At 47.5% G+C, this 23255-nt stretch overlaps 2 protein-coding genes and 1 long non-coding RNA gene across 6 annotated transcripts in view; 2 read left to right on the forward strand and 1 right to left on the reverse strand.

Moving 5' to 3' along the window:
- RFNG (RFNG O-fucosylpeptide 3-beta-N-acetylglucosaminyltransferase) lies at positions 1–12903 on the reverse strand. 2 transcript variants are annotated; one of them, XM_044983911.1, is made up of 10 exons: positions 12747–12903; positions 8891–9458; positions 7656–7704; positions 7031–7133; positions 6444–6597; positions 4888–4973; positions 4634–4799; positions 3056–3141; positions 1201–2818; positions 1–969 (listed from the first exon to the last, which is right to left on the reverse strand). In XM_044983911.1, exons 2-9 carry the CDS (start codon positions 9386–9388, stop codon positions 2752–2754), a joined length of 1209 nt encoding a protein of 402 aa, XP_044839846.1. In that variant the 5' UTR covers positions 9389–9458; positions 12747–12903; the 3' UTR covers positions 1–969; positions 1201–2751. The 2 variants fall into 2 exon arrangements, with proteins under 2 accessions (XP_044839846.1, XP_044839847.1); XM_044983912.1 differs by lacking the exon at positions 12747–12903 and adding an exon at positions 11666–11804.
- LOC123346484 lies at positions 837–6179 on the forward strand. The gene is made up of 2 exons (XR_006573004.1): positions 837–976; positions 1208–6179. It is a non-coding gene; the product is annotated as an uncharacterized LOC123346484 (long non-coding RNA).
- GPS1 (G protein pathway suppressor 1) overlaps positions 12807–23255 on the forward strand; it is a 21107-nt gene continuing 10658 nt past the window's right edge. Inside the window, exons 1-4 of one of the 3 annotated variants that reach the window (XM_044983908.1) lie at positions 12855–12949; positions 14511–14714; positions 16776–16868; positions 22922–23103. In XM_044983908.1, coding sequence (XP_044839843.1) covers positions 12917–12949; positions 14511–14714; positions 16776–16868; positions 22922–23103 — 512 coding nt within the window. In that variant the 5' untranslated portion in view covers positions 12855–12916. Of the gene's footprint in view, positions 12950–14510; positions 14715–16775; positions 16869–22921; positions 23104–23255 lie in introns of all 3 variants that reach the window. The other 2 variants (XM_044983909.1, XM_044983910.1) reach the window with 2 other exon arrangements.

Raw genomic sequence — 23255 nt, forward strand, 5'->3', positions numbered from 1 at the left:
CCACCTTTAAATATTTATTTAATTAAAAGAAAACACTTTAGATGAGAAACACCAGTTTGCCTGGAACACTCCCATCTTATGGCAGCAGCGGCTACCATATTAGGAACATTTATGAAAAACCTTAAAAGGAGCCCAAACAAGGGCTTGTTAAAGGCCAGTGCTCTGCACTGCCATACGGGAGGCATGCATTTCTTTTCCAAGCCCAGCCTATAGGCCTTTCAGTTGTGGGCATGCCAAAGAGGTAGCATGCTCAGCCCTGGGAATCAGGAAGAATATTGGACCAAACTTTTAAGACTCTGTCCTGGTGCTACTGAAATCAGTATGAGTTTTGCCATTGACTTGAATAGTAGTAGGATCAGGCCTTAGTCTTAACTAATCTGTCACATGTATATAATCTGGCAAGATGCAATTCCAGGGCAGTCCATGGACCAGGAACAGACGCTGCAGTAAAGAAGCAGTTAATCAGTGTTCAGAGGCACAGAGTTCCATTAATGACTCGTTGGAATTCTTTGCCACAGGAAGACAGGCATTGAGGCCAAGTACTTAAGATTAAAAAAGGACTGGATATTTATATGGCTATCAAGACTATCCAGTTGTAATTAATGACAAATTTTTTGGAAGGGATATTAGACTTCAGGCTTAAGGGATCAGTAGGAGACCTAAGGTGCAGACAGGTTATTCCACATATGCCTACGTCAGGGTTCTTATGGCATCTTCTGTAGCATTTGGTTCTGGCCACTGTCTGAGAAAGGAGGCTGGGCTAGATGGACCACTGATGTTCCCAGCCTGGCCTCTTGGCCAAAGAATGGAGTTAGTGCCACATCAGGAAGCATGAAGGAGGGCAAAGAAGTCTCTTTAGAAAGCAGCAAAATATGCATGGCTAAACCCTAAAGGGTCTTTGTTAGAGAGCGATGGGAATAATCCTCTTCAGAAAGAATGACAACTCCATGAAGCCTCATGACTGCATACCTTAGAGGTCAAGTATCAGAGGGGAAGCCGTGTTAGTCTGGTTCTGTAGAAGCAGCAAAGAATCCTGTGGCACCTTATAGACTAACAGACGTTTTGCAGCATGAGCTTTCGTGGGTGAATACCCACTTCTTCAGATGGCATCCGAAGAAGTGGGTATTCACCCACGAAAGCTCATGCTGCAAAACGTCTGTTAGTCTATAAGGTGCCACAGGATTCTTTGCTGCTTCTTACCTTAGAGGTGTGCCTATATACTCTACCCACTTTACAAATGGGAGCGGTCACATGACTCACCCACGGCCTCACAGTGCATTGGTGGCAGAGACAGAATTAGAAACCAAGAGTTCCTTCCCGACAGCTCCATGCTCAGGTCACAGTGCTTGGAATTACAATTTGCCAATATGTAATTCTGCTGCTTTCCCCCCATTTCAGTGTTAGTCATTAGGACCAGGAACCAATGAAGATCTAGACACTGCGCTTCCTAACCATGCCAGCAACGGAGTGTGCAAGCCTCAGTGTGGACTAAGAGAAAAACAAGAGACTTTTGGAGTCCCTTCTTTTCTCACATGAAAACCAAACTCCTTTTCCTTTGCAGAGCACTGGCAAATCCTACAGCAGAAGCTCTGCAGACAACAGGCTGAGCCCCTCACTTGGAGGAAGTGTGCAAGCCTTTCTTCTGGAGCATCTATTCCTGGCTAGCTTGCAGAGGAAAAGTGAACATAGATCTTCCCCAGGCCTGAAGCTCAAAGGTCCATTTATGTAACTGGCCTGGGTGATCACACCAGTCCTGTCAAAGGCCCCAAATGACAACACATCAGGGCACTGCAGCTAACCCAGGTTTCTCCTCCCACATAGGCTTTGGGATGCAGCAAGACTGCAGAAGCAGGAAGGAGGCTGCAGGCTGTTTTAGCGACCCAGGATCAGATGCCAACCAGGGACCATGCTGTGGATTACACTGGGAGGAGGGACCTAATAGTATTCCCACAAACATCTCTCTCAGTATCAAACTGCCAGGAAATAGTATGGGCCAAGACCAAGCACCTTTGGATCTGCAGCCCATCATGGAAAATCACCACCATCTTTCAACCAGAAAGAGAGCCAAGTGTGCTACCCTCATGGAAACCAGACTCAGGAGACCAGGGGGGCTAAAGGAGATGTGGTCCTCAGCCTGTCATGCAGGGCAGACTGGCATAATTTTGTTCTTGGTTAACACATCTATGCCTCACTGTAAGTGCAGATGTTTCAGCTAGATTCTCGCAAAGCTCAGACATTGGGACAAGAAAAAATAAACTGGAGAAGTTCTTGAATCATTCTGCTTCCAAGGGAGCCAAATTAAAAATCCCTCCCTCCCCACCATGGGCTCTACACTCTGCCCTGGAATCTCAGCAGCAGGAGGACTGCTCTCTAGAAGCCCTATTCAGAACACTAGTTCCAGTGCTATGATTCCAGGCACTGCATTCCACTCTGTATTTTTTAGGTACAAACACGTGATAGCCACAGAGCTTTTAACTAGCAAAGCATGGATAAAACCAGACAGGAAGTAGGAGGGGGCCTATGCTTAACCTTAGAGACATATGAATTGCTGGAAGACCAGAGCGCAAAGCAAAGGAGAGTTTCTTCCTTGGGATGTTTCAAGACAGCAGCTGATGAGGCCTCACACTCCTGCCCTGGGAGTGAAGTGATCTGGGATCTTAGTTTTTTAGATTTTTCTTGTTCATCTCCAAGAAAAGCACCCTGTCCAATCTTGTGCAGGTAAGATACCAAATGTCAAGGTTAGGTCTGAGGTCACAGTAGATTTTTAGTGGGACACCAGGTAGTGTCAGGATAGAGAAGACAATGGACAGATCTGAATCTGTGAAAAGAGAAAGACGAGAAGACAACATGAGACATGAGCTCATCAGTTTGGGGACACCTCAGCCAAAACTCTTGGAATGTTCACGCATCCCAAAACTGCAGGGAAATTGGCCATAACCCAACTGGAGTGTGGAGGCAATATAAGAAATGCTGACCCAGCTTGTGTGCTTGAGTTTTCTGCAGTCTGTAGGTGTAGACAGGGCAAGCAGAATTTGTTTTGGAAGGAGGTACTCACCGGGTTGGATCTTGCTGCAAGCCAAACACTCCTGCCACACTCACAACATTGTGTTTGTTCTCAGGGCCCCCATAACTCAGAGTGACCTGAAAAAGCAAACGTAAAGTTAGAACCTACAACATAGCAGAGAGTGACTGAGTGGAAGAGGTCTTAATGAGGGATGAGGAGGATCTAAAGGGAAAGAGACATCCTATGTGATCTGAGTGTCAGAAGTTACACATAAAAGGTGATAGTTCGCTTTGTCATAATGGTTAACTTAGGATAGAAGCCTTTTGAGAGAACCTGCTGACCATCCAAAGCAGAACAGGAAGAAGAAATCAAACAGAGTGAGGGAGACAAGAAAAGCTTAGATAAGCAGCTGTGGAGGAGAAGATACCACCTAACCAACTTTACATGTAAGCTTTAGTATGGCACCCATTACCATAATGTCTGAATGCCTAACAAAACAGTAATAAATTCATCCTCACAGACACTCCTGTTAGATCAGTCATATTATCCTCATTTTACAGTGGGAAAATGAAGGCACGGAGAAGTTAAATGACTTGCACAAGGTCACACTGCGAGTATGGCACAGCTGGCAACAGATCTCTGAAGCCTGAGTCCAGTGTCTTAACAATAAAACCATTCTTCCATATGGAGGCTGCATTACATATTTCCTAAATCTAAAGCCTAAGAGTTCAGTTCTCTGATAATCTTTAGGAGCAACAAGATTTTCTGATTAGCTGTTAAAGTTAATCTCAGGAGAAAGGGCTATCACAAAGGGAGGGCCAGATTCATCACCGCTTACTTCTGGTGTGATTACACCAGATCTGAATGTGGCTCTGAAAGTGCGTGTTTATTGCCTAATAAAACTGTTAGAACAATTTGAATGGGTATTCTGTGGGTGGGAACCTGTGTTCTTGTTTAGGGTGTACGTAGATAAGCAGTGAAGGAATTTTAATTTGGGGCAGCTTTACAGCACCACCTATTGTCCATCAAAGAAGATGCTGCAGAAGTAATTATTTTTAAACAAGCTTATGTATTTCAATACTCACAACCAATACTGAAGAAACTCTTTAGCAGCTTAAAACTTGATATGCAGACAAGTCACTCTCTTAAGAGATTCCATATAATTTAATAAATAATCAGACAGACATTTAATGATGTCCCCATTATTGGTATGAATTAAAGCTGAGGCTGAATCACTTTGCCAGGAAAAAATGCAAATCTCTTGCTTTCGTAGGTGTACTGTAATTTCATGTGCCTCAGGAATGGAAAGGAAGAAGACAGAGGTGGCAAGGTAATAGCATGGCTGGGACTGGAAGGGATAGTCAGAAAAGGGGAGAACTAAAGGTGACCTAGCTGGCCAGGACGGAAATGTGCCTGTTATCCAAATGCAGGAGGTGGACATGGGACTGCCCTGGTCAACTACATAAGCAGCTTGGAGTAATGGTGAAATTACAGGCCTGGTACCATCTGCCTTTCCTGAAAACCAGGGAGAAGGTAGCTGCACCTGCAGAGATGATTTCTTTTGATCAGACTGAGGAGTGTCTCAAAGGCCAGGGCCTGTTTTGAACAAGGCACGAGGCTTCGCCTTACCTGCTGCAGCACTGACTCGCCTCGTAGTCTCTGCAGATTTTCCAGATGGGAATGGAACAAGGGGCTGTGCAGCAGCGTCACCTCCAGCAGCCCCTCGATGATGTAACCAATGGTGCAGTCATCAGGAAGACGTACCCTCTCTGCAGTGCTGATGAAGTTACCCAAGCTGTCAGGAGAGAGGATGGAGTTGGAGAGTCAAATGCACCCTTAATCCTATCGAAGCCATGGGGTCTCTGCTACTGAGGTGCATTTACCTGGCCCAGGGACTCATCTTCAGGGCAAGACCCCTGCTGATACAGAACCCTGCTCCACCTGTGGCAAACCAGAACTTCACGGTTGACTAGTGAACAGCAAAAGCAACAAGAAAAAAAAGAGACACTTGTTAATGATACTCAGCTTTTCCCATCTGCCTGGGTAGGGAAAAGGATCTTCTGCTCTGCAGCACATTGGACACATGATCTGAGCAAATATCTGGACTTTGGGCTACCCCTGCCTCTTTGAACTCCTGGAAGCTAGACATTCTCTCATAAGGCAACTCTTATCACCTTGCCGCTGCCACCCCAGGGCCAGTGGAGTCTGAGTGAAACAGAGAGCATACAGGGAATGGAAAACCAGAGTTCCAGTGGAGAACTGAGGAGAAGCCCAATTCCCCTGTACAACCCTCTGTATGGTCCTCTGCCCTCCAGAGTCATAGTCAGCCTGGAATAAGCTTCTCTGGGGAAATCAGAGGAGCCCTGCTGGAGCCAAGTGATTAAGGCTGAGGAGACTACTTAATCATGCAGGGTTTTTCATAACAGGCCAGTTCACCTGGATGCATTGCCAGGGAATTTATCTGCTGGCCTGGCAACTTGGTACTTGCTCCTCAAGATAAAGATGCTCATGTATCTTGTGACTGAAACACACTGGGGCTCCAGGAAAATGATTGCTCAATACTGGAAGTGACCATTCCCAAACAAGTCACAGAGCGATTGTATAATCTCCTGAGGTTAGCGCAGGATGGCAGCAGATGAAGTACTGAGATGTTACTTTCTAGGCGAGACAGCCTAACATTCAGAGGACTCTACAGTTTTGACTGGACTTTTCCTGCCTATGCTGATTGGTTGTCTGCTCCGGCTCTCTCCCTCCCCCCTTCTCCTCCCTTAATCTCCTCATATTAGCTTCATACCACAGTTGTCCCTCTTACCCTCTTCTCCCCTGACCTGTTCCCTTCCTTTTCCCTGCCCTTCAGTGTCCCCTCTCCCTTCACCTTTATTTCCTTTTCACAGGTCCCCTCCTAACTACCTCCCCACAAAAAGCCATTGAACTAACATGATGTTTGCTGCCACCACGTTGTTCACTCTACTTCTGTGTTCTACCCCTTCCTCACCCCCTGTCTGTCTCATCTGTTTTGACTGTAAATTCTTTGGGGGTGGGGGCTGGCTACTACTGCTGTGTTTGTACAGTGCCTAGCACAACGGGTCCTATTCTTGGTTGGTATTTAGGCATTACTGTAAAAATGTGATTAATAATCATGAGTAAAAGAGGATTAAAATGAAGGCTCCCAGAACTGAATGGTGATAACTGCAGAAACTGACCTGGCTGAGGGGTGCTAAGGGAGCATTCCTCACTCCCAAAAGTTGAAGTAGGGAGAGCCTGTTCTCCCGCAGCTACCCGTGAAGGGAGAAGAATCCCTGTTCAGCTCACAAGACCATTTGTAAATTGCAAATTAACTCAGAGATTTTGTACATGGGATCTTGTGAACTGTTCACCTTCTTAAAAGCTCAGAGGCTGGGGGAGGGGGGCAGAAGGGACAGTTACAGAGCATGCTTACTGATCCATCACTCCGGACATGGTCAGCTGCCTCAATGGGGTGGTCCAGGCTTGGCCTCCCCACATATACATCCTGGCTGTGTGAGAAGGCAGACAAGAGGCGCAGGAGATTCTGTGGATTCACATAGTTGTCATCATCCACATGGCAAAACCATCTGCAGACAAAGCAGGGCAGACACAATCACACAGCCGAGGCACTGAGGAAGTGATGTAAAGTTTCTATGTACTGAGTGAAGATCTTAGTCTCTCAGATTTGGGGCAAAGTGACTGGAAAAAAGAGGCCCTCAGACTGAAAACACAGGAGTTACAAGCCAAAGCTGCCAATACTTCTCAACTCTAGGAGAGAGGCTGAAGTCAGTAGGCCGCTTGTGAGCTCTTCCTCCCTATAGCCTTTCACCTGACTCTGGTCTATAAGTGCTTCTCTTTCTGCTGCTACACTTTCTCTATGCTCATCACCACCACCCTCTGGGATCACAGCCTGGATCATGCTCACTCATTACTGGAACTAGAAAGGAGAATGTTGGGACCTCCCTGGGACTCAGAATTGGAGTGAACAAAGCTACAGTTGGAACAATGAGTCTCACATACTTTCTCCCAGATTCGAGGAATTTATCGTATTCCACAGACATCTTGCAGCAGAGTGCCTGGCGGGTGTGAACAGCAGAGCAGTTGGTGTTGATCATGTGATCTCCTATGGAAATGAAGGTCAAAATGGTCAAGGTTGGGGTGAATGCATAATCTGGGAGAGAGAGCATGTGCACCTCTGGAGCACGAACCTGAAACATGGACATGGTGCACATGCAATGCACATGTAGAGAGCTGCATGTAGGGTGAGTGGTGCTTACAGAGTGAGCATGTAGCACATAGGGTGAAGAGCATGTGAATATGGAGCCAGACAGCAGGGAAGATGAGTCATGTACAGGGACAGTGCACAAGGGGGATCGTATACATTAACCCTCAAACAGCTACACTGAAACTTACAAACAGAAAGAAAAAAAGTAAATGTGACGATTAACCCAGTGAATGATGTTGATGAAGGTCCTACAAATCCAAATTAGGAAAGAAGGAAACAGCATTTCCCCCCTCTGAGCTTCCAGCTCCCTTTCACCAATCACATGCACAGCACAGAATGAGGCCCCTCGAGGGAGAGGATTGCAGCAAGTCAGCATCCATAGTCAAAGGAGCAAGTGTGCATTTGAACTACACGGCTTACCTGCTCTTAGGCGCAGTTCACGGTCTTCCCAATCTGTGAATATAAACGTCTGTGGGAGACACAAAGACATTAGGAAAAAAGGGGCTTCCCTTTCCAAAGATTTCAGAAATGGACCAATTAATTTTAGCTTCACTCAGTCCCCAATTAGAATTGCTAGTAATTTATCTAGTTATTTTTCAGTGGCTATTGTGAAAAGAACTGGTATTAACTTGGTCTGTTGCCTATTGGATTGGTTTCTACATCAGAAAAACCACCAGCACATTCAGAATTGACTGGATCCCTCCACTGGCAATTTTAGGAGAGAATCCAAGACAGAACTACCCTCCTGTCTCCAGGCAGGGCTGAGGCATCCCAAGTTCAGGAACAAGCTGTTTTTCAGGAGTTTCTTCCTCTGCAATCTCCTCTTTCACCCCATCCTAAAAGATAGCACACCCGCTTGGCTGGATATTGCCCCAGATAGTCAATGGGCCTAGAGGAATCAACAGAATTCTGGGGAAGAATGAAAGTAAGGGGAAAAAAAGATCCAGTTGGTAGCAATATCCTGCCCCAGACAGGTGGAGAAGATTCATAACATCTGGATAGGATTTTGTTAATCTCTGCAAATGCATTGAAACTTCTACGTTAAGGGACAGATTCTATACTACATCTCATATGAAGATCCAGTCACTGTACTGAAGAGCATATTGTCTGAAAGTATTGGCTCAGACACATCAACACTAGCATCAGGAATTGTGGATGACTATGCAATGGCTCCCTCCATTATACTAAGCTTGGCACATTTTCTCCAGCTGCAGCGTCTCTCTGGACCTGCAGCCTTTTATTTTAAGTGAATTTAGAGATGTTATCTTACACCACTGTGGATTCAGCTCTGGTTGCTAGTTTCAAGCTCAACAGAATCTGCCTTGCAAGGTTATAATTATCCAAGCATAAATCAATCCCAAGAACACTCCTGCACAAGTTACAGACCCAGGCCACAAGAAGACAGATTGTGCATCCAGACTAATGTTCTACCACCCAGTAGCAGCTCATCTTAGGCTTTTGGTCAGATGGACTATTTACAGCAATTTCCTAATCCTGCAGGAAGAACATGTTTAATGAACTGGTAAGGAATACACAGAGTGAAATTGCAGCATGACCATGGAGGGGAGTGGGATTATGGCAGATCTTGAACCTGCAGTCACAGAGGGAGGGGCTCCCACTATAACTGTCCTATCCCTGTGAGGAAGATCTCTCACCTGTCTTTTGGCCTGCGAAATCCAGGTTTGGAAGAGCAAGTCCAGCCTACTTTTATGATACTTTCTTGTAGTTTTCACAGCAATAAAAATATCCTTCAGCTCCAGATTCTCCTTAATGGAATCACCTGCAGGTCCACGATGGTCCTTCAACATAGTTTGAAGAGGACTGGTGGGGCTCCCATCCTGCTCCTCAAGTTTCAGGCTGGATCCCCCAGCCCGTAGGCTGTAATCCCCCCATTTTTCTACAGTTTCATCTTTCACACTGTGTGTAATATCAATTCCTTCACTGTCCAAATGGCCTGTTGAGCTGGGCTCTGCCTGCGGGTGGTGGAACTCACTTTTGCAGGAAGCATTAAAAGGAGGTGGTGGACGGGGTTGTGGATAGCCCCTATGTCTCCAGGTAGTCTGGAATTTGGGGATTAGCAAGAGAAGGAAAGCACAGAAGGTCACAGACAGCAGGAAGCAGATTTTACTGAGACCAATGCAGGAAAGTGTCATTCTTCAGCCCCCAGGGCCCCTGCCATGTTGTACAGTTGGGACATTGCGTCACATAGAATGGATCACAGCTCTGCAGGAGAAAACAGGAGAGGTTGAGGGCTCTGTGGGACAGACTTGCATCACAGTCTCGCTATATTTTGCAGAGCTAGGTGTGTTCTATGCCTGGAACATCTGCTTGGCTCTGCCCCATGAAACCTCACTTTCCTCTTTTACATCCTACCTCAAAACACTTCTTTTTCCCTAACCACCCTTTCCCCAGTGCACATACATTGCTGTCCCTATTCACCATAGCCTCAGCATCACCCCAGTCATACTAACACCAACACCCACTCTCAGTTATAGGTATTGCTATATTGATAAGGGTATCTCTGTCACTCTCTGACCTTGTTTCAAATCCCTTGCTTGCTGCTACAACAGTAGACCGTTAATTGTGTTTTGGGGTTTTGTATCAAGTTATTATTCACTTCCACTGTAACAGCTATCATTAAAAACTTAACTTTTTATTAAACACACAGAAAAAGAAAAAACAGTCAAAGCATTTGAAATTTAAGGAATTAAGTAAAATCTGTATTTAAAGAACTTCACTTATTCTCTTTCTGTGTATAGTTTAAAAGGGGGAAGTCCCTTGTTTGATCATCTTTTTAAGTGATATTAAAGATTATTTTAACTGTCCATGTTAGGGACAAGTGAAAAAAAATCAGTTTAGACTGTCTTGACTTGTTCATAGTCAAACATTTTAAGGCCAGAAGGAGCCATTATAATCCTCTGAGTCTAGTCTGATCTGCACAACACAGGCAAAAGAACCACACCTACTAATTTCTTCATCAAGATCATAGCTTTTATTTGAGTCATAGCACATGTTTCAGAAAGCCATCGAGTCTTCTCTTAAAGTTGTTGCTGTTTCCTTCAGGACAAAACACACAAGAAGGGAGAAAGAAAAACTAGCAAAGGTAGAAAGTGCAGCTTCTATTTCAGTGGAGTTTTTTGTTTGTAAATCAGTTGCTGGAAAGTTATAGTCACAGCATACTGTCTCTACGCAAAAGAATAAATGGACACAAATCTGACATCAGGAATCATAACATTCAAAAACCAGTGGGAGAACACTTCAACCTCTCTAACCACTCAGTGACAGACTTGAAGGTGGCAATTTTGCAACAAAAAAACTTCAAAGACAGACTCCAAAGAGAAACTGCTGAACTTGAATTAATATGCAAACTAGATACTATTAACTGTGGCCTAAACAAAGACTGGGAATGGTTGGGTCATTACACCAATTGAATCTATTTCCCTATGTTAAGTTCTCCTCACACCTTCTATGGGCCATCTTAATTATCACTTCAAAAAGTTTTTTTTCCTCCTGCTGACGATAGCTCATCTCAATTGATTAGACTCTGCCTGTTGGTATGCATACTTCTACCTTTTCATGTTCTCTGTATGTATAAATATCCCCTGTCTGTGTGTTCCATTCTATGCATCCGAAGAAGTGAGCTGCAGCTCACGAAAGCTAATGCTAAAATAAATTTGTTAGTCTTTAAGGTGCCACAAGTACTCCTGTTCTTTTTGCAGATACAGACTAACACGGCTGCTACTCTGAAACCTGTCTTATTAGACTGTCAGATTTAGCAAACTTTTACTAGTTGGGCTAAGAACATTGTTTACAGTTTGCCTTTTCATTACAGCAGTGTTGCAAAAGATGGATCTGTCTTGGCCGGCTAAACCTGACTCTTATTAGATAGAAGACCAAAAGGAAATGATAGGAAAGAAAAAAGATGAAAAAGGAAGATGTCACCCAAGAGATGGTGTGGCAACAGGCAGTTCAGTTTCACATCCCATGTGGAGTTCAGGATTCAGCAGAACCAGATGTAGGTGCTGATGTCACTGATTTCCTCTTTTTCAAAGTATATGTTATTGCCCAAAGCAGGTGGCAACAGCCATGACTGTAAACCTTGCTTTTCACCTGCAAACTGTTCCAGCCACAGGTTCCTAAACAAGTTGTCAAGTGACCCCTGGAAAAGCACCATCCAGAAAAGTGCAGCAACCTTTCCTCATTAAAATTACCCAGTTAAAACATATTTACAGTGATTCCAACTATAAACTGTTTTCCTCATGTTTCCTTCTATTTCTAGACTACTTCAGCTGGTTGTTATGCCAACTTGAGACCTCCCCAAAAGTGTCAACCCCCCCTATTAAACACATTCAGGTTGTGTCAGTCTTTTTGTTTCACTTTTTGCTCTATCTATAAATATTACAGAAGAGGCTGAGCTGGACTCATTTTACCTTTCATCTGTTTGGGTGGCCTGGGACACTGGCCTCAGGACAAGGGTCTTCTGCTCTCGGGTCAGATCTGTGTTTCTGAGAACCCGTGGGCTCCTCGGGGCTGCAGCTGCGGCCCCGGCCTGTGCATTGCAGGGCGCTCCCCGTGCTCTTGCTGTCCAGGATGGGCACAGCAAGCACCCAGACCGATAGAACATGGAACAATGATGCGGGTCACCCTCGGTGCCCTGGGGAAGGTGCTGTGGGCTCAGGGGGCACTGCACGTGGGGTGGGGAATGTCCCAGGGGGCACTTCACATGGGGGATTGCGTGGGGTGGGGGATGACCTGGGCGCGGGGGGCACTGCACGTGGGGTGGGGTATGTCCTGGGGGGCACTGCACACGGGGGATCATGCGGGGTGGGGGATATCCTGGGCGTAGGCGGCACTGCACGTGGGGTGGGGGATGACCTGGGCGTGGGGGGGCACTGCACGCGGGGGGCGGGATGTCGCGGGGGGCACGGCACGTGGGGGGGATCACGCGGGGGGCGGGATGTCGCGGGGGGCACGGCACGTGGGGGATCACGCGGGGGGCGGGATGTCGCGGGGGGCACGGCACGTGGGGGGGATCACGCGGGGGGCGGGATGTCGCGGGGGGCACGGCACGTGGGGGATCACGCGGGGGGCGGGATGTCGCGGGGGGCACGGCACGTGGGGGGGATCACGCGGGGGGCGGGATGTCGCGGGGGGCACGGCACGCGGGGGGCGGGATGTCGCGGGGGGCACGGCACGTGGGGGATCACGCGGGGGGCGGGATGTCGCGGGGGGCACGGCACGTGGGGGGGATCACGCGGGGGGCGGGATGTCGCGGGGGGCACGGCACGTGGGGGATCACGCGGGGGGCGGGATGTCGCGGGGGGCACGGCACGTGGGGGATCACGCGGGGGGCACTGCACTCCGTGGGTCTCGTGGGTACCCAGGAGGGCGCTGCAGGCTTGGAGGTACCAGGAGCGTCCCCCACCTCCGATGGTCACTCCGGGCCAGACCGTGGCTTCTCCCGCAGCTGCCCGCCCGCCGCTCCCTGGGGCGGGGTGTCGCTTCCCTTACCCCCGCCGGTCGGCTCAGAGTCCGATACCTCCCGAGCGGCAGAGGGGCCGCGGGCCCTTTAAGGGCTTCACCTGCCGAGGCCCACGGCCGGGCTGTGTGACCCGGAAGTGAAAGTTAACCGGAAGGCACGGAGCAGGCGGTGATCCGGAAGTGAAGGCTCCGAGGAGAGGATGCCGCTGCCCGTCCAGGTCTTTAATTTACAGGTAAAAAGTCTCCCGCGGGCTGGGCCGGGCCGGGGTTGTGGGCGCCGCGTTGCCGGACACTCGATGGCTCGTGGCTCGGGCCCGGCCCGGCCCCCGCGCGGCGGAGCCGGTTTCCTGTTGCTCCGGGGTCCGCTCCGAGCCCCCGGCCTGGCAGCGCTGCGGGGCGGCCCGCGGGTCCGCGCTGGCTCCGGGGCGGACGTGGCGGCTGCTGTGGCCCGGGCCCGGGGCTGGCAGCGGCGGGGACCGTTCGCTCCCGGGGCTCTGCGCAAGAGGCGCCTGACGGCCCCGGCCTGGCGCGTTGTGCAGCCCCTGGGCCTTTCCCGGTGTTTCGTTCTCAGGGGGCTGGGGCGGCTCTGCCGTAATCCGGAGCTGTTCGGCCCGCCAGGGGCGTGACGGGCCGCCTCGGGGCGGTGGTGGTTTCACTCCGCACGCTGGATTGTCGGCTCTTTCTCAGCCCTGCGGCCCCTGCCTCCGTGTGCGTAGCCTTGGCCTGTTGAAAACGGTGTTTTGTAATATTAACTGTAGCTATTTATGCCTCGTGCTTTTTTCCTTTACAGCTTATAGCTGCTGACTTCTAAGGTCCCTAAACGAAATTAGTTGCAGAATATTCTGGTGCTATTCTAGTGATTTTATATACTGGGGTGGCCAAACTTACTGATCCTCCAAACCACATATGACAATCCTCAGACGTTTGAGAGCTGGGGCTTGGGGCTTCATCCCCGTGGGAGCTGCCTGTCCCAGCAGCTTCAGCTCCACTCCTGTTGAAGCCCCTTGCCCCAGCAGGTGTGCCATATGGGGCAGAAACCCTGAGACTCCCTTCCCCACTGGGCAGAAGCCCCTACTCTACCGCTCTGCTGCAAGGCAGAGGTCCTTAGCTCCCCTTCCGCCAGTCAGGTTGGTGGAGAATGGGAGGGAGGGAGTGGGGGAAATTGCACTTTAATGATAAAAGCCACATGCGGCTCCTGAGCCACAGTTTGTCCTCCCCTATTATATACTACAATAGTTACTGCTGGCTCCACTCTGCAACTTGTACCATGTACATTACAATAGCTGATGGTTACTTTATTCTACTTCTTGAGACCTATGCTTTAGCTACTTTTATTTTATTGGACTATGATGTTAAACTTCTCCTGACTGCTGATCTTTCTATAGGAGTTGTACATACCTGCCAACAGAGCTGGACCAGGTCTTTTGAAACAACTGGTTAGCAGAAAATTCAGGGAGATTAATCTAGTTTGCTTGTACCACTCATTACATGAACAACATGCAAACAAGTATGTTGAAGGAAGGGACAGTATTCCCAATAATTATAGCAGCTTTTCTGGGCTGCTTTCAAATCTATTTCTAAAGCAATATTAATTGTGTGCCAGTTACATGTAAGTTCTTGAGGTGAGGGAGTGTGGCCCAGTAAATCAGCAAGTAGAGAGGAGGTGAAGGCTTTCAGGGAAGAGGTAAGAATGTAAGAACCTATAAGCCACTGTTCAAACCCCAAAGGGAGTAGGAATGTCTGGGGACTGCCCTGTGAATCCCTCCGCAAGTTAACTGTCTTTCTTCCCTTTAGCAGCCGGCAAGTTCTGTGTCAGGGAGAGGGGGTGCAGAGTGTCAGGACAGGATGAGGGATAGCTCAGCTCCCAGCTCAGCTTCTTCATCAGTGACAGATCTATACTGCACTCCCCACAGCAGTAGGTCAGACCTCTTCCTTCCGAGTACAGCAGGAGACTTCAGCTTGAGTGCCAGCTTGTCAGCTTGTACACTGCTTTATGAGGTACCTTAAAAAAGAGGGCACTCATGTGGGTTCAGAAAAACTTGGGGAGTGAGTGTGCGTGAATTGAGTTTTAACTACTCTGTGACAGTGAATGTTTGTACAAAAACTGACTACCTGAAAAATGAATAACCAATTTGAGAACAACTGATTGTGTGCATTCTCTTCAGAATCCTAATTCAAAGTTACTGTGGTGAAGGCATTTCTCCCTGTCTTGGGCGTGGAGGGTGAGGGTTTGGGGAGAAGAATCTCATGGGTGGGGGTGATGCAGGGTATTGTCCCTTATAGTGATGGAAGAGGACTGTTCCTGTTCTGTATCTGGGCTTTTCCCAGCTGGATTTGTACATTATTGTTGTCCTGAGCACTGGTGTATATAATCACTGGCAGTCTCTCTCTCCAGAGAGAATAACAAACTATGGCAACTGGAAAACACTCCCCTGTATACTTATCTTGGCTTGCTTTTACTTTGGGCCTTGACAGAGTTCACTTAAATCTTCTCGTCACTCAAGTCGTGTCAGCATTGTGTACTTCGGAGTTGTGCAATATGTGAGGGCAAATGGGGCGGGGGGGGAGCAGCCAATGGGTTCTCAGTTTTAGAACTAGGAATTCTGGAACTTCCATGACCCCTCTCAAAAAAATTTCACTTTCTACCCTTGATTCCTGGGGAAGAGCAGAGTCTATGAAAATATGGGATAAATTTCTAGTCAGGTCAGATTATTGTGAAGAAAAGATGGTGATACACTAAACTCTGCCCATGTAAATCATCAAAATGAGACATTACTTGCAGTAGATTGTGCACGTTTGTTTGCCAGAAGCTGGGAATCGGCGACAGAGGATAGATCACTTGATGATTACCTGTTCTGTTCATTGTCTCAGGGGTACCTGGCGTTGGCCACTGTCAGCAGACAGGACACTGGGTTAGATGGACTTTTGGTCTGACTCAGTGTTCCTGTGTTTATGTAAAATCCTATTCTCAGTGCTGTTTGCTTTTGCTGGCCTCCTTGAGCTTGGGTCTCCCTGGTGAAGCTTGAATATGACCCTGGGGTGAGGGAATATAGTAGTTATCTCTGAAGCATTATCGATTTACGGCATCAAAAAGGGTCATTGCTTGCAATACATTCTCCACGTCTTTGACTCTTTCCAGTCCAAGGGCTTGTTTGCACAGGGAAATTTACAAGTAGAACTATAACTATACAGTGGTATAATTATACCACTGTATAGTTACACCAGTATAACACTTCAGCTGGGCACACTTATTCCAGAATAAGCATGCCTTTTTCCAGTATAGTTTGTTGCTTTCAAAGTGACATGCTATGCTGGAAAAAGGCACTCTTGTTCCAGAATAAATTTGCACACAGGTCATTATAACTATATAGCAGTAAATTTCCCTGTGTAGACAAGCCTTTGCCTGAAGCATGTGTTAATTCTTCATAGAGATGAATGGGGCAGTTCACACCTCCCACAGCTACTGTTCTAGGTTTTCTGCAGACCCTGTCTGCAGCTTACTTTGTTCATGGTTTTTATGATTTTTTTTTCCACAACCAGAACAGGTAGAGAGTTGTGGGTTTTTTTGTTTTTGTTTTTAAATAAGATCCCAGAGAGAAAGGTATTAGTTTCAGAGAGTTGCTGGTGTGGTGTATGGGTGCGCATTGGGTATTTCCAAGCCCCACTTGTAGTGCTGTCCCTCAGCTGATGACCTGCCTGACCCTGCTCAGAAAAGATGTTTTATGGAATATGCCATGCATCTCTGTGATGCTGTGACATGTTTAGAAGATATTCTCATGCTCCTGCATTTTCTTGCTTGAAAAGCCACTGAAGGAGGGAAAGAGTTGTGCGTGAATGGTAGTGAGCAGTTCTCACTCAGGAGGAGCCTTTCATTCTGAGGAATGGGATTGTGTGGGAGGTAGGATCCTAAAGAGAAGATTTTTCAAGAACAGTGTCTTCATTTCTCCATTACATGTGTGTTTAAGTGGAGTCTGTCTCGATTGTGAGCCCATCTTTGAGCAAGCTGTTTCCTGTGGGGATGTGAATGAACCATATCTGACCCCATATTTACTGTCGCAGGGTGCAGTGGAGCCTATGCAGATTGACGTAGACCCACAAGAGGATCAGCAGAATGCACCTGATATCAACTATGTGGTGGAAAACCCAACTCTGGTATGTACTAATTGAGGAGCAGAGAGATGTTTGTGCTTGGCCTCTCCCCTTGAAGGCTCTGTAAAGTACTCCACTCTCATTTCCCTCCGGTAAATATTTAAACAGCAGTCTGACAGCAACTCCTGTGTGGGAGGTGATAGAGTAACAATGAACTCTCCCATAGCCTCTTTTCCTATGCTAATCTTTCTTGCAGTTCCTGGGGGACGGCTGGAAGTCATCATATTGGTGGTGCACTGTATATAGCCTTGATGTAACTTCTGTTCTGAGATAGCTTAGTGCAGGTGTTCTCACAACAAATTTTTTGATGGCCTCAGAGTGCAGTTGCCAACTCTTGCTAGTGGCCGTTCTGACAAACTTTCCTGAAAGACTTTAGGGAAAACAAACAAATATGATCATATACATGTCCAAATCATTGTAATTTATGAATGTAGGGTTTTTTCAGACTCAATAATAAAAAGAATGTACAGTTGTATTTTGGTGCCCTTGGCCCCTGCTGACTTTCCCCATCTCCCATAGCCCCCATTGCCTCCCCCGCATTGCCCCAAGCGTCCTTCCATAGCCTCTCACCCCCCTCTTTACCACTGCACCCTGTAAGGTTGGCCCTGCTGAAGCCCAACCGCTGTGGACTGAAGCCAAGAGCCGAAGCCCCACAGCTGGATTCAGGGTGTGGGGGGCTGAAGCCCTTAAGCTAGAGGGGGGCTGAAGCAAGAGCCTCACAGCTGGGGGAGGGGGATTAAGCCCACCCCCAAACCCCGTGGCTGAAGGTGTCTGTGTAGCTGAAGCAGGGGAGGCAGGGAGGGAGGGAGGGCTGAAGCCTGCCCCTGAGCACTGCAGGGAGGAGGCGCTGCTTTGCCCTCTTCCCGGCTCTGCCCAGGAGACTGTTGTGGCCACAGGAAAACCCCTGGTAGCCACAGTGGCTTCATTTGAGAAACGCTGGCTTAGTGCATCCCTCTGAGACCAGTAGGTGAATCTGCCTTTTTTCTCAGGCTTATGCTTTCCTCTGAGGAGTTGATAGCCATGTTTCTTTAAGGGTATAATTATAATGGGGTTTTTATTCTTGAGTCTCAAGCTTCCCAGCTGAGACTATCTGGAATTGTCAAAGCTAAAGAGTTTGGAAGGACTGCATTCTCCGCATGTCAGAAGGCAGAACGTTCTGATCCTGTACCATTTCCGGTAGAGCCTTCAACAGCCACTCCTCTTTTTTCTGAGATACTGACCAACTTCATTGTATTTTATTAACTTTGCAAGGATGGTGGATAAGGCCCAGCCCCTGCAGAGGATACAAATAAACAGTCAAAATATAATAATAAAAAAAATGAAGGTTGCAAAGTCAAGCATTCCAAAGTTAGAAAATGGCATTAAAATGGCATCAAGCATTCCAAACAAAAATGGCATTAAAAAAACACTATTAAGGTTGCGAAGTCAAGCACCCAGACATCCGGAAATGCCAAAATTAAGGTTGCCCTTATGAGTGTGCATTATGATAGTCTTTAATTACATGATCACATCCAATTTTTCACACGGGGCCCCAGCCTCATTCAAGGCACAAAATGAATAGTGCTCACTTAATGAACAGCTATTCGTTATTTTGTTTCTTCCTCGTTCTTCAGTGTGTGGCCCCAATGCTTATTGTCTGCACACTGTTCAAACTCTGCTCCGAAGACAGAATTATTAATTTCCTCATGAATTTGGTGGTATCACTCCAATACCTGAATGCTTCACAAATGTTTTTTTCAACACCTCTGTGAGATGAGGGGGTAGTAGTATTCTCATTTTATAGATGGGGAACAGACGGACATGTTTGACCTTAATCTCTCTAACTTTGTGTGCCCAATTTGAGAGATCTAGGTCCTGATTTTTCAGTGTATGTAGCATTTATATAGTGCTTCATATGTTCAAAGCACGTCACCCATTGGTTTCAGTTGCAGATGTGAGTGCTCAGGTCTTCTGCAAAATCATACCAAGACTGGCATCTATAAAACAGTTACTAGCCAGCTGTGAAAAGTTTTTTGCTTTAAGTGATTTGCCTGGCATCACATAGGCTCTCTGGCAAAGAGGCACTGATAGAATGCAGTTCTCCAGGGCAGCATTCAGCTGCCTTAACCATGAGACCATCCTTTTCTTCCTGCAGTCCCCTGATGTATTCACTACCCTTCTTCCATTAGCTATGGGCAGGCTTAGACCTGTTGTTTTCCCAGAAGTGTCCTAGGTACAGGTCTTTCAATGTGGCCTGGGTCCACTGGCCCCTCCCACTCAGTTGAGGGAGGGCTTTTAGCTCTCCTGGCAACCACAAGTACTACTTCCAATTTATGCAGCAAGTGAAGTGGGAGTCATTTTACACAATCTAGAGCAGATTCATCCTGTGCATTTATTAGGCAGGGGTCCGGGGGAGGAGGGGGAGACACAGGTGTAATTAAGACTGTGTCATAACTAATAAACACAAGGGAAACCTTAATTTTGGCATTTCTGGATGTTTGAGTGCTTGACTTGGCAACATTATGTGTGGTAACATTGACACCCACACAGGTAATCAGATGATTTGAACCTTTAGCGCTAATGGAATAACAGATAGCAGTAGTAGGTTGTCCTACTCTATATGTATCCTCACTAGAACGCAGTATGACACACTTTGGCAATGGGTTTCACAGATAATTGCAGACGGTGACAGAATGATGGGTTCAATTCCAGGCTCTGGTGAGGGGGTGTGCTCCAGGAGTCAAAGACCTTTCTGCTTGTTCTGCTGCTGGCTTGACCCTTTCAGCCCTGTCCCAGTCTTGTTTCTTCCCCACGTCCCATTCTCTTCACTGGTCCTAGGCAATGCCAGTCTTTAGTCCTCAGGCTTCTCCTCTCTGTCCCAGTTCTCCTCTACATACTGGTTCCTTGTCAAATCTCTCTCAGTTGATTCCCAGTTCCTTAGCGCTGCCATCCCTAGCCATCTGCTCATTTCCCTCCTTGGCTCCCAGGCCCCCTACCCTCCTGGCTCTTGTCCTCTCCTCATTTTTTTGATTCAGGCAGCTTTCAACTGCCTGGGTGTCAGCAGAGGGAGAACTGAAAGCATAAGGAGAGAGAGTTTCTCTTCTAGTGCCTGAACCCTGAATCCTACCTGCCCTGCAGTATCCCAGAGCTGCAACTGTTTCAGGGAAAGTGTGATGCTGAACCCCATATTCTTCATACAAATATTGTTATAATATGAATGGCATAATTAAGATATGTTTTATGCGAGAGCGGTCTTGTGAGATCATTGGGATGGTTATGGTTTACTGAATATGATTACCCTATTTGTATGTATGTATCATTGCTGTATCTGAAGGTAGGAATATAAGCTCTGTATCAATTGCAAAAGTGTTTGCATCTGGGAAATGCTCACCAGACAATAGACAATCAGGCTCATTGGGCCATTAGGAAAGACCATGCAATGGGTCTTTGAAGATGCTGGTCTCCCATATTCCTGGAGTTCTTTCCTGTGGATATTACAAATAAACCTTGTCTCATGGTTGCTTTGACACGTCAAGGTCATGTGATCATGTCACCTGGGACAAGACATCTCATAGACTTATAGACTTTAAGGTCAGAAGGGACCATTATGATCATCTAGTCTGACCTCCTGCACAATGCAGGCCACAGAATCTCACCCATCCACTTCTATAACAAACCCCTAACCTATGTCTGAGTTATTGAAGTCCTCAAATTGTGGTTTGAAGACCTCAAGCTGCAGAGAATCCTCCAGCAAGTGACCCTGGTACTTTTCCACTGAAGGGGGATGGGGATCAGACTGTATGTAAATCCTGTTTAAGGCTGGGAAAGAGTCAGTGTCCCTGGTCCTTCACTGAATCCCCGCCCAGGATGACTACTGGAAATACTTAAGACTGATCTGGGGAGAAGGACTGGGACCCAGGCTGAGAAAGGTCGGACTGGGAAGGGTATACCTGGAGATTTAAGCTGCAAGCAATGCAGCTTATCTTCAAGAAATGCTGCAATCTGCATGAAACAACATTTAGGGTGAGAAATTACTATTTGTAGCCAATTTCTTTAATGTATGAATAAAGTCTAGTTTGTGTGTTTTGTTTTATTTGCTCAGTTATCTGCTTTGATCTGTTTGCTATTCCTTATCACTTAAAATCCATATTTTGTAGTTAATAAACTTTTCTTTGTTTTCTATAAACCAGTTTGTACAATTCATATCTGGAGCGGGGTATGGGGAGCTGTGCATATCTCCCTCCACAGTGAGAGAGGTGGTGATTTTTATGAGCTTGCACTGTACAAATCTCTCTCTACAGTGCAAGACAATATTATTTTGGGTTTGCACCCCAAAGGAGGTGTGTACGTGAGTGCTGGATAAATCCCTGAGCTGACTCCTCCCACCCGGAGCTGATTTCAGTCTGTGTCTGCCACTGGGTGTGGCCTTACCTGTGTGTATGCTAGAGAAGACTTGAAGGTCTGGCCCAGCAAGGACAGGGTGAGGAAGCCCAGGTTGGACTGGACGGGCTCAGTGGGACCCCAGTATATCAGGTGGCATCATGGACCGGGGGTCCTGCTCAGTCTTGGGCTAAAGCATACTCAGTGTAGACAGACCGTTTGGGGAAATAGCTGTGAAGTTCTGGCAAGTCTTCTGAGCATGTGCAAACTGTGACGCCCCCCACCCCCCAAAAAAGGGGGCTCAAATCTTAGCTAAATTTGGGCACATTTTCACAAGTACACCTCTACCCCCATAGAATGTGACCCGATATAACACAAATTCGGATATAACATGGTGAAGCAGTGTGGAGCCCCAGGCCCTTTAAAGTGCCACCAGAGCCCCACTGCTTTACTGTGTTGTATCCGAATTTGTGTGGAGCCCCAGGCCCTTTAAATCACCGCCTAAGCCCAGCTGCCAGAGCTCTGGCGGTGATTTAAAGAGAGCGAGGCTCCCCGCAGCAGCTGGAGCCCTGGGCCCTTTAAATCCCTGCCGGGGCTCTGGCAGCTGGGCTCGGGCGGGGATTTAAAGGGCCAGAGGCTCTGGCTGCTGCGGGGAGCCCCAGGACCTTTAAATCCTCACTGGAGCCCCGCTGCCAGAGCTCTGGCGGGGATTTAAAGGGCCCGGGGCTCCCCACAGCAGCTGGAGCTCGGGGCTCGGGCGGGGATTTAAAGGGCCAGAGGCTCCGGCTGCTGTGGGGAGCCCCAGGCCCTTTAAATCACCGCCCGAGCCCCGCTGCCGGCTGGAGCACCAGCCCCTTTAAATCAGCGCCAGGGAAGCTGGTCCAGTTTGGCACAGTGTACTGGCCTGAGCCCCATATAACATGGTCTTACCTACAAGGCGGTGAGATTTCCTGGCCCCCGAGGACCGTGTTATATCGAGGTAGAAGTGTATATAAAAGCTAGAAGTGTATATAAAAGCTATCTTCCTGCCATATATAAATTCCCTCCTCCAAAGCATGGGGATGCTGGAGATTCTCCATTGAAGAGCCCCAATAATTCTTTAACATGGGCAAAACAATGTACTTTTCCCTACCTTTGTTCTCAGAAATGGTTGAAACTTAAAATAATAATGATTCAGCCTGAGGCAGATGTGTGTCTTGGAAAATTGAATGGTTAAAATTGACAAAGTTGTTAGTAATTGAAAACAGGATCTTATAGGGTATGTCTACACTGCTATTAAACACCCATGGCTGGCCCATGTCAGGGGCTTGCAGGGCTTGGGGTACGGGGCTGTTTAATTGCAGTGTAGATGTTCAGGCTCAGCATGGAGCCCAGGCTCTGGGACCTTCCCCTCGTTGTGGGACCTGCAGAAGAGCACTGTTCAAGCATGAAAGATTGTTTCTCTCACCAACAGCAGTTGGTCCAATAAAAGATATGACCTCACCTCGCTTCCCCCCCTCCCCCGCCATTGTATCTCTCAAACCCTGAGGGAGGCAGAAATGGAAAATGAATAATTTTTATGTTCTGCTGAGTGGTTTAATGTTTTCCAGTGGGGTTGGGCTGCAGGAACAGACTCTGCAGGACAGAGAGGGGGGCTTGTGGGCCACTCAGGTATTTGTGTTAGTGATACTCTTTCTGGGCCTGGGTTTTGTTTGCAGGATTTGGAGCAATATGCATCTAGTTACAGCGGCCTGATGCGGATTGAGCGGTTGCAGTTCATCGCTGACCACTGTCCGCAGCTGCGGGTGGAGGCCCTCAAGATGGCGCTGTCATTCGTCCAAAGAACTTTTAACGTTGATGTGTATGAGGAAATCCACCGAAAACTGTCAGAGGCCACCAGGTACCAGGAGATGGTGGGAATCTGGAACTGCTTTGACCATATCAGGGCAAATGTAGCACAAGAAAACCTCTGTGAAAGAGGAGATTGTGTATAACAGCAAAATGCTCCTCGTGGAGATTAGATGGGACTCTGACATCAGATTGCAGTGAACT

This window comes from Mauremys mutica, chromosome 12, assembly GCF_020497125.1.
Source record: "Mauremys mutica isolate MM-2020 ecotype Southern chromosome 12, ASM2049712v1, whole genome shotgun sequence".
Classification (NCBI taxonomy): Eukaryota; Metazoa; Chordata; order Testudines; family Geoemydidae; genus Mauremys; species Mauremys mutica.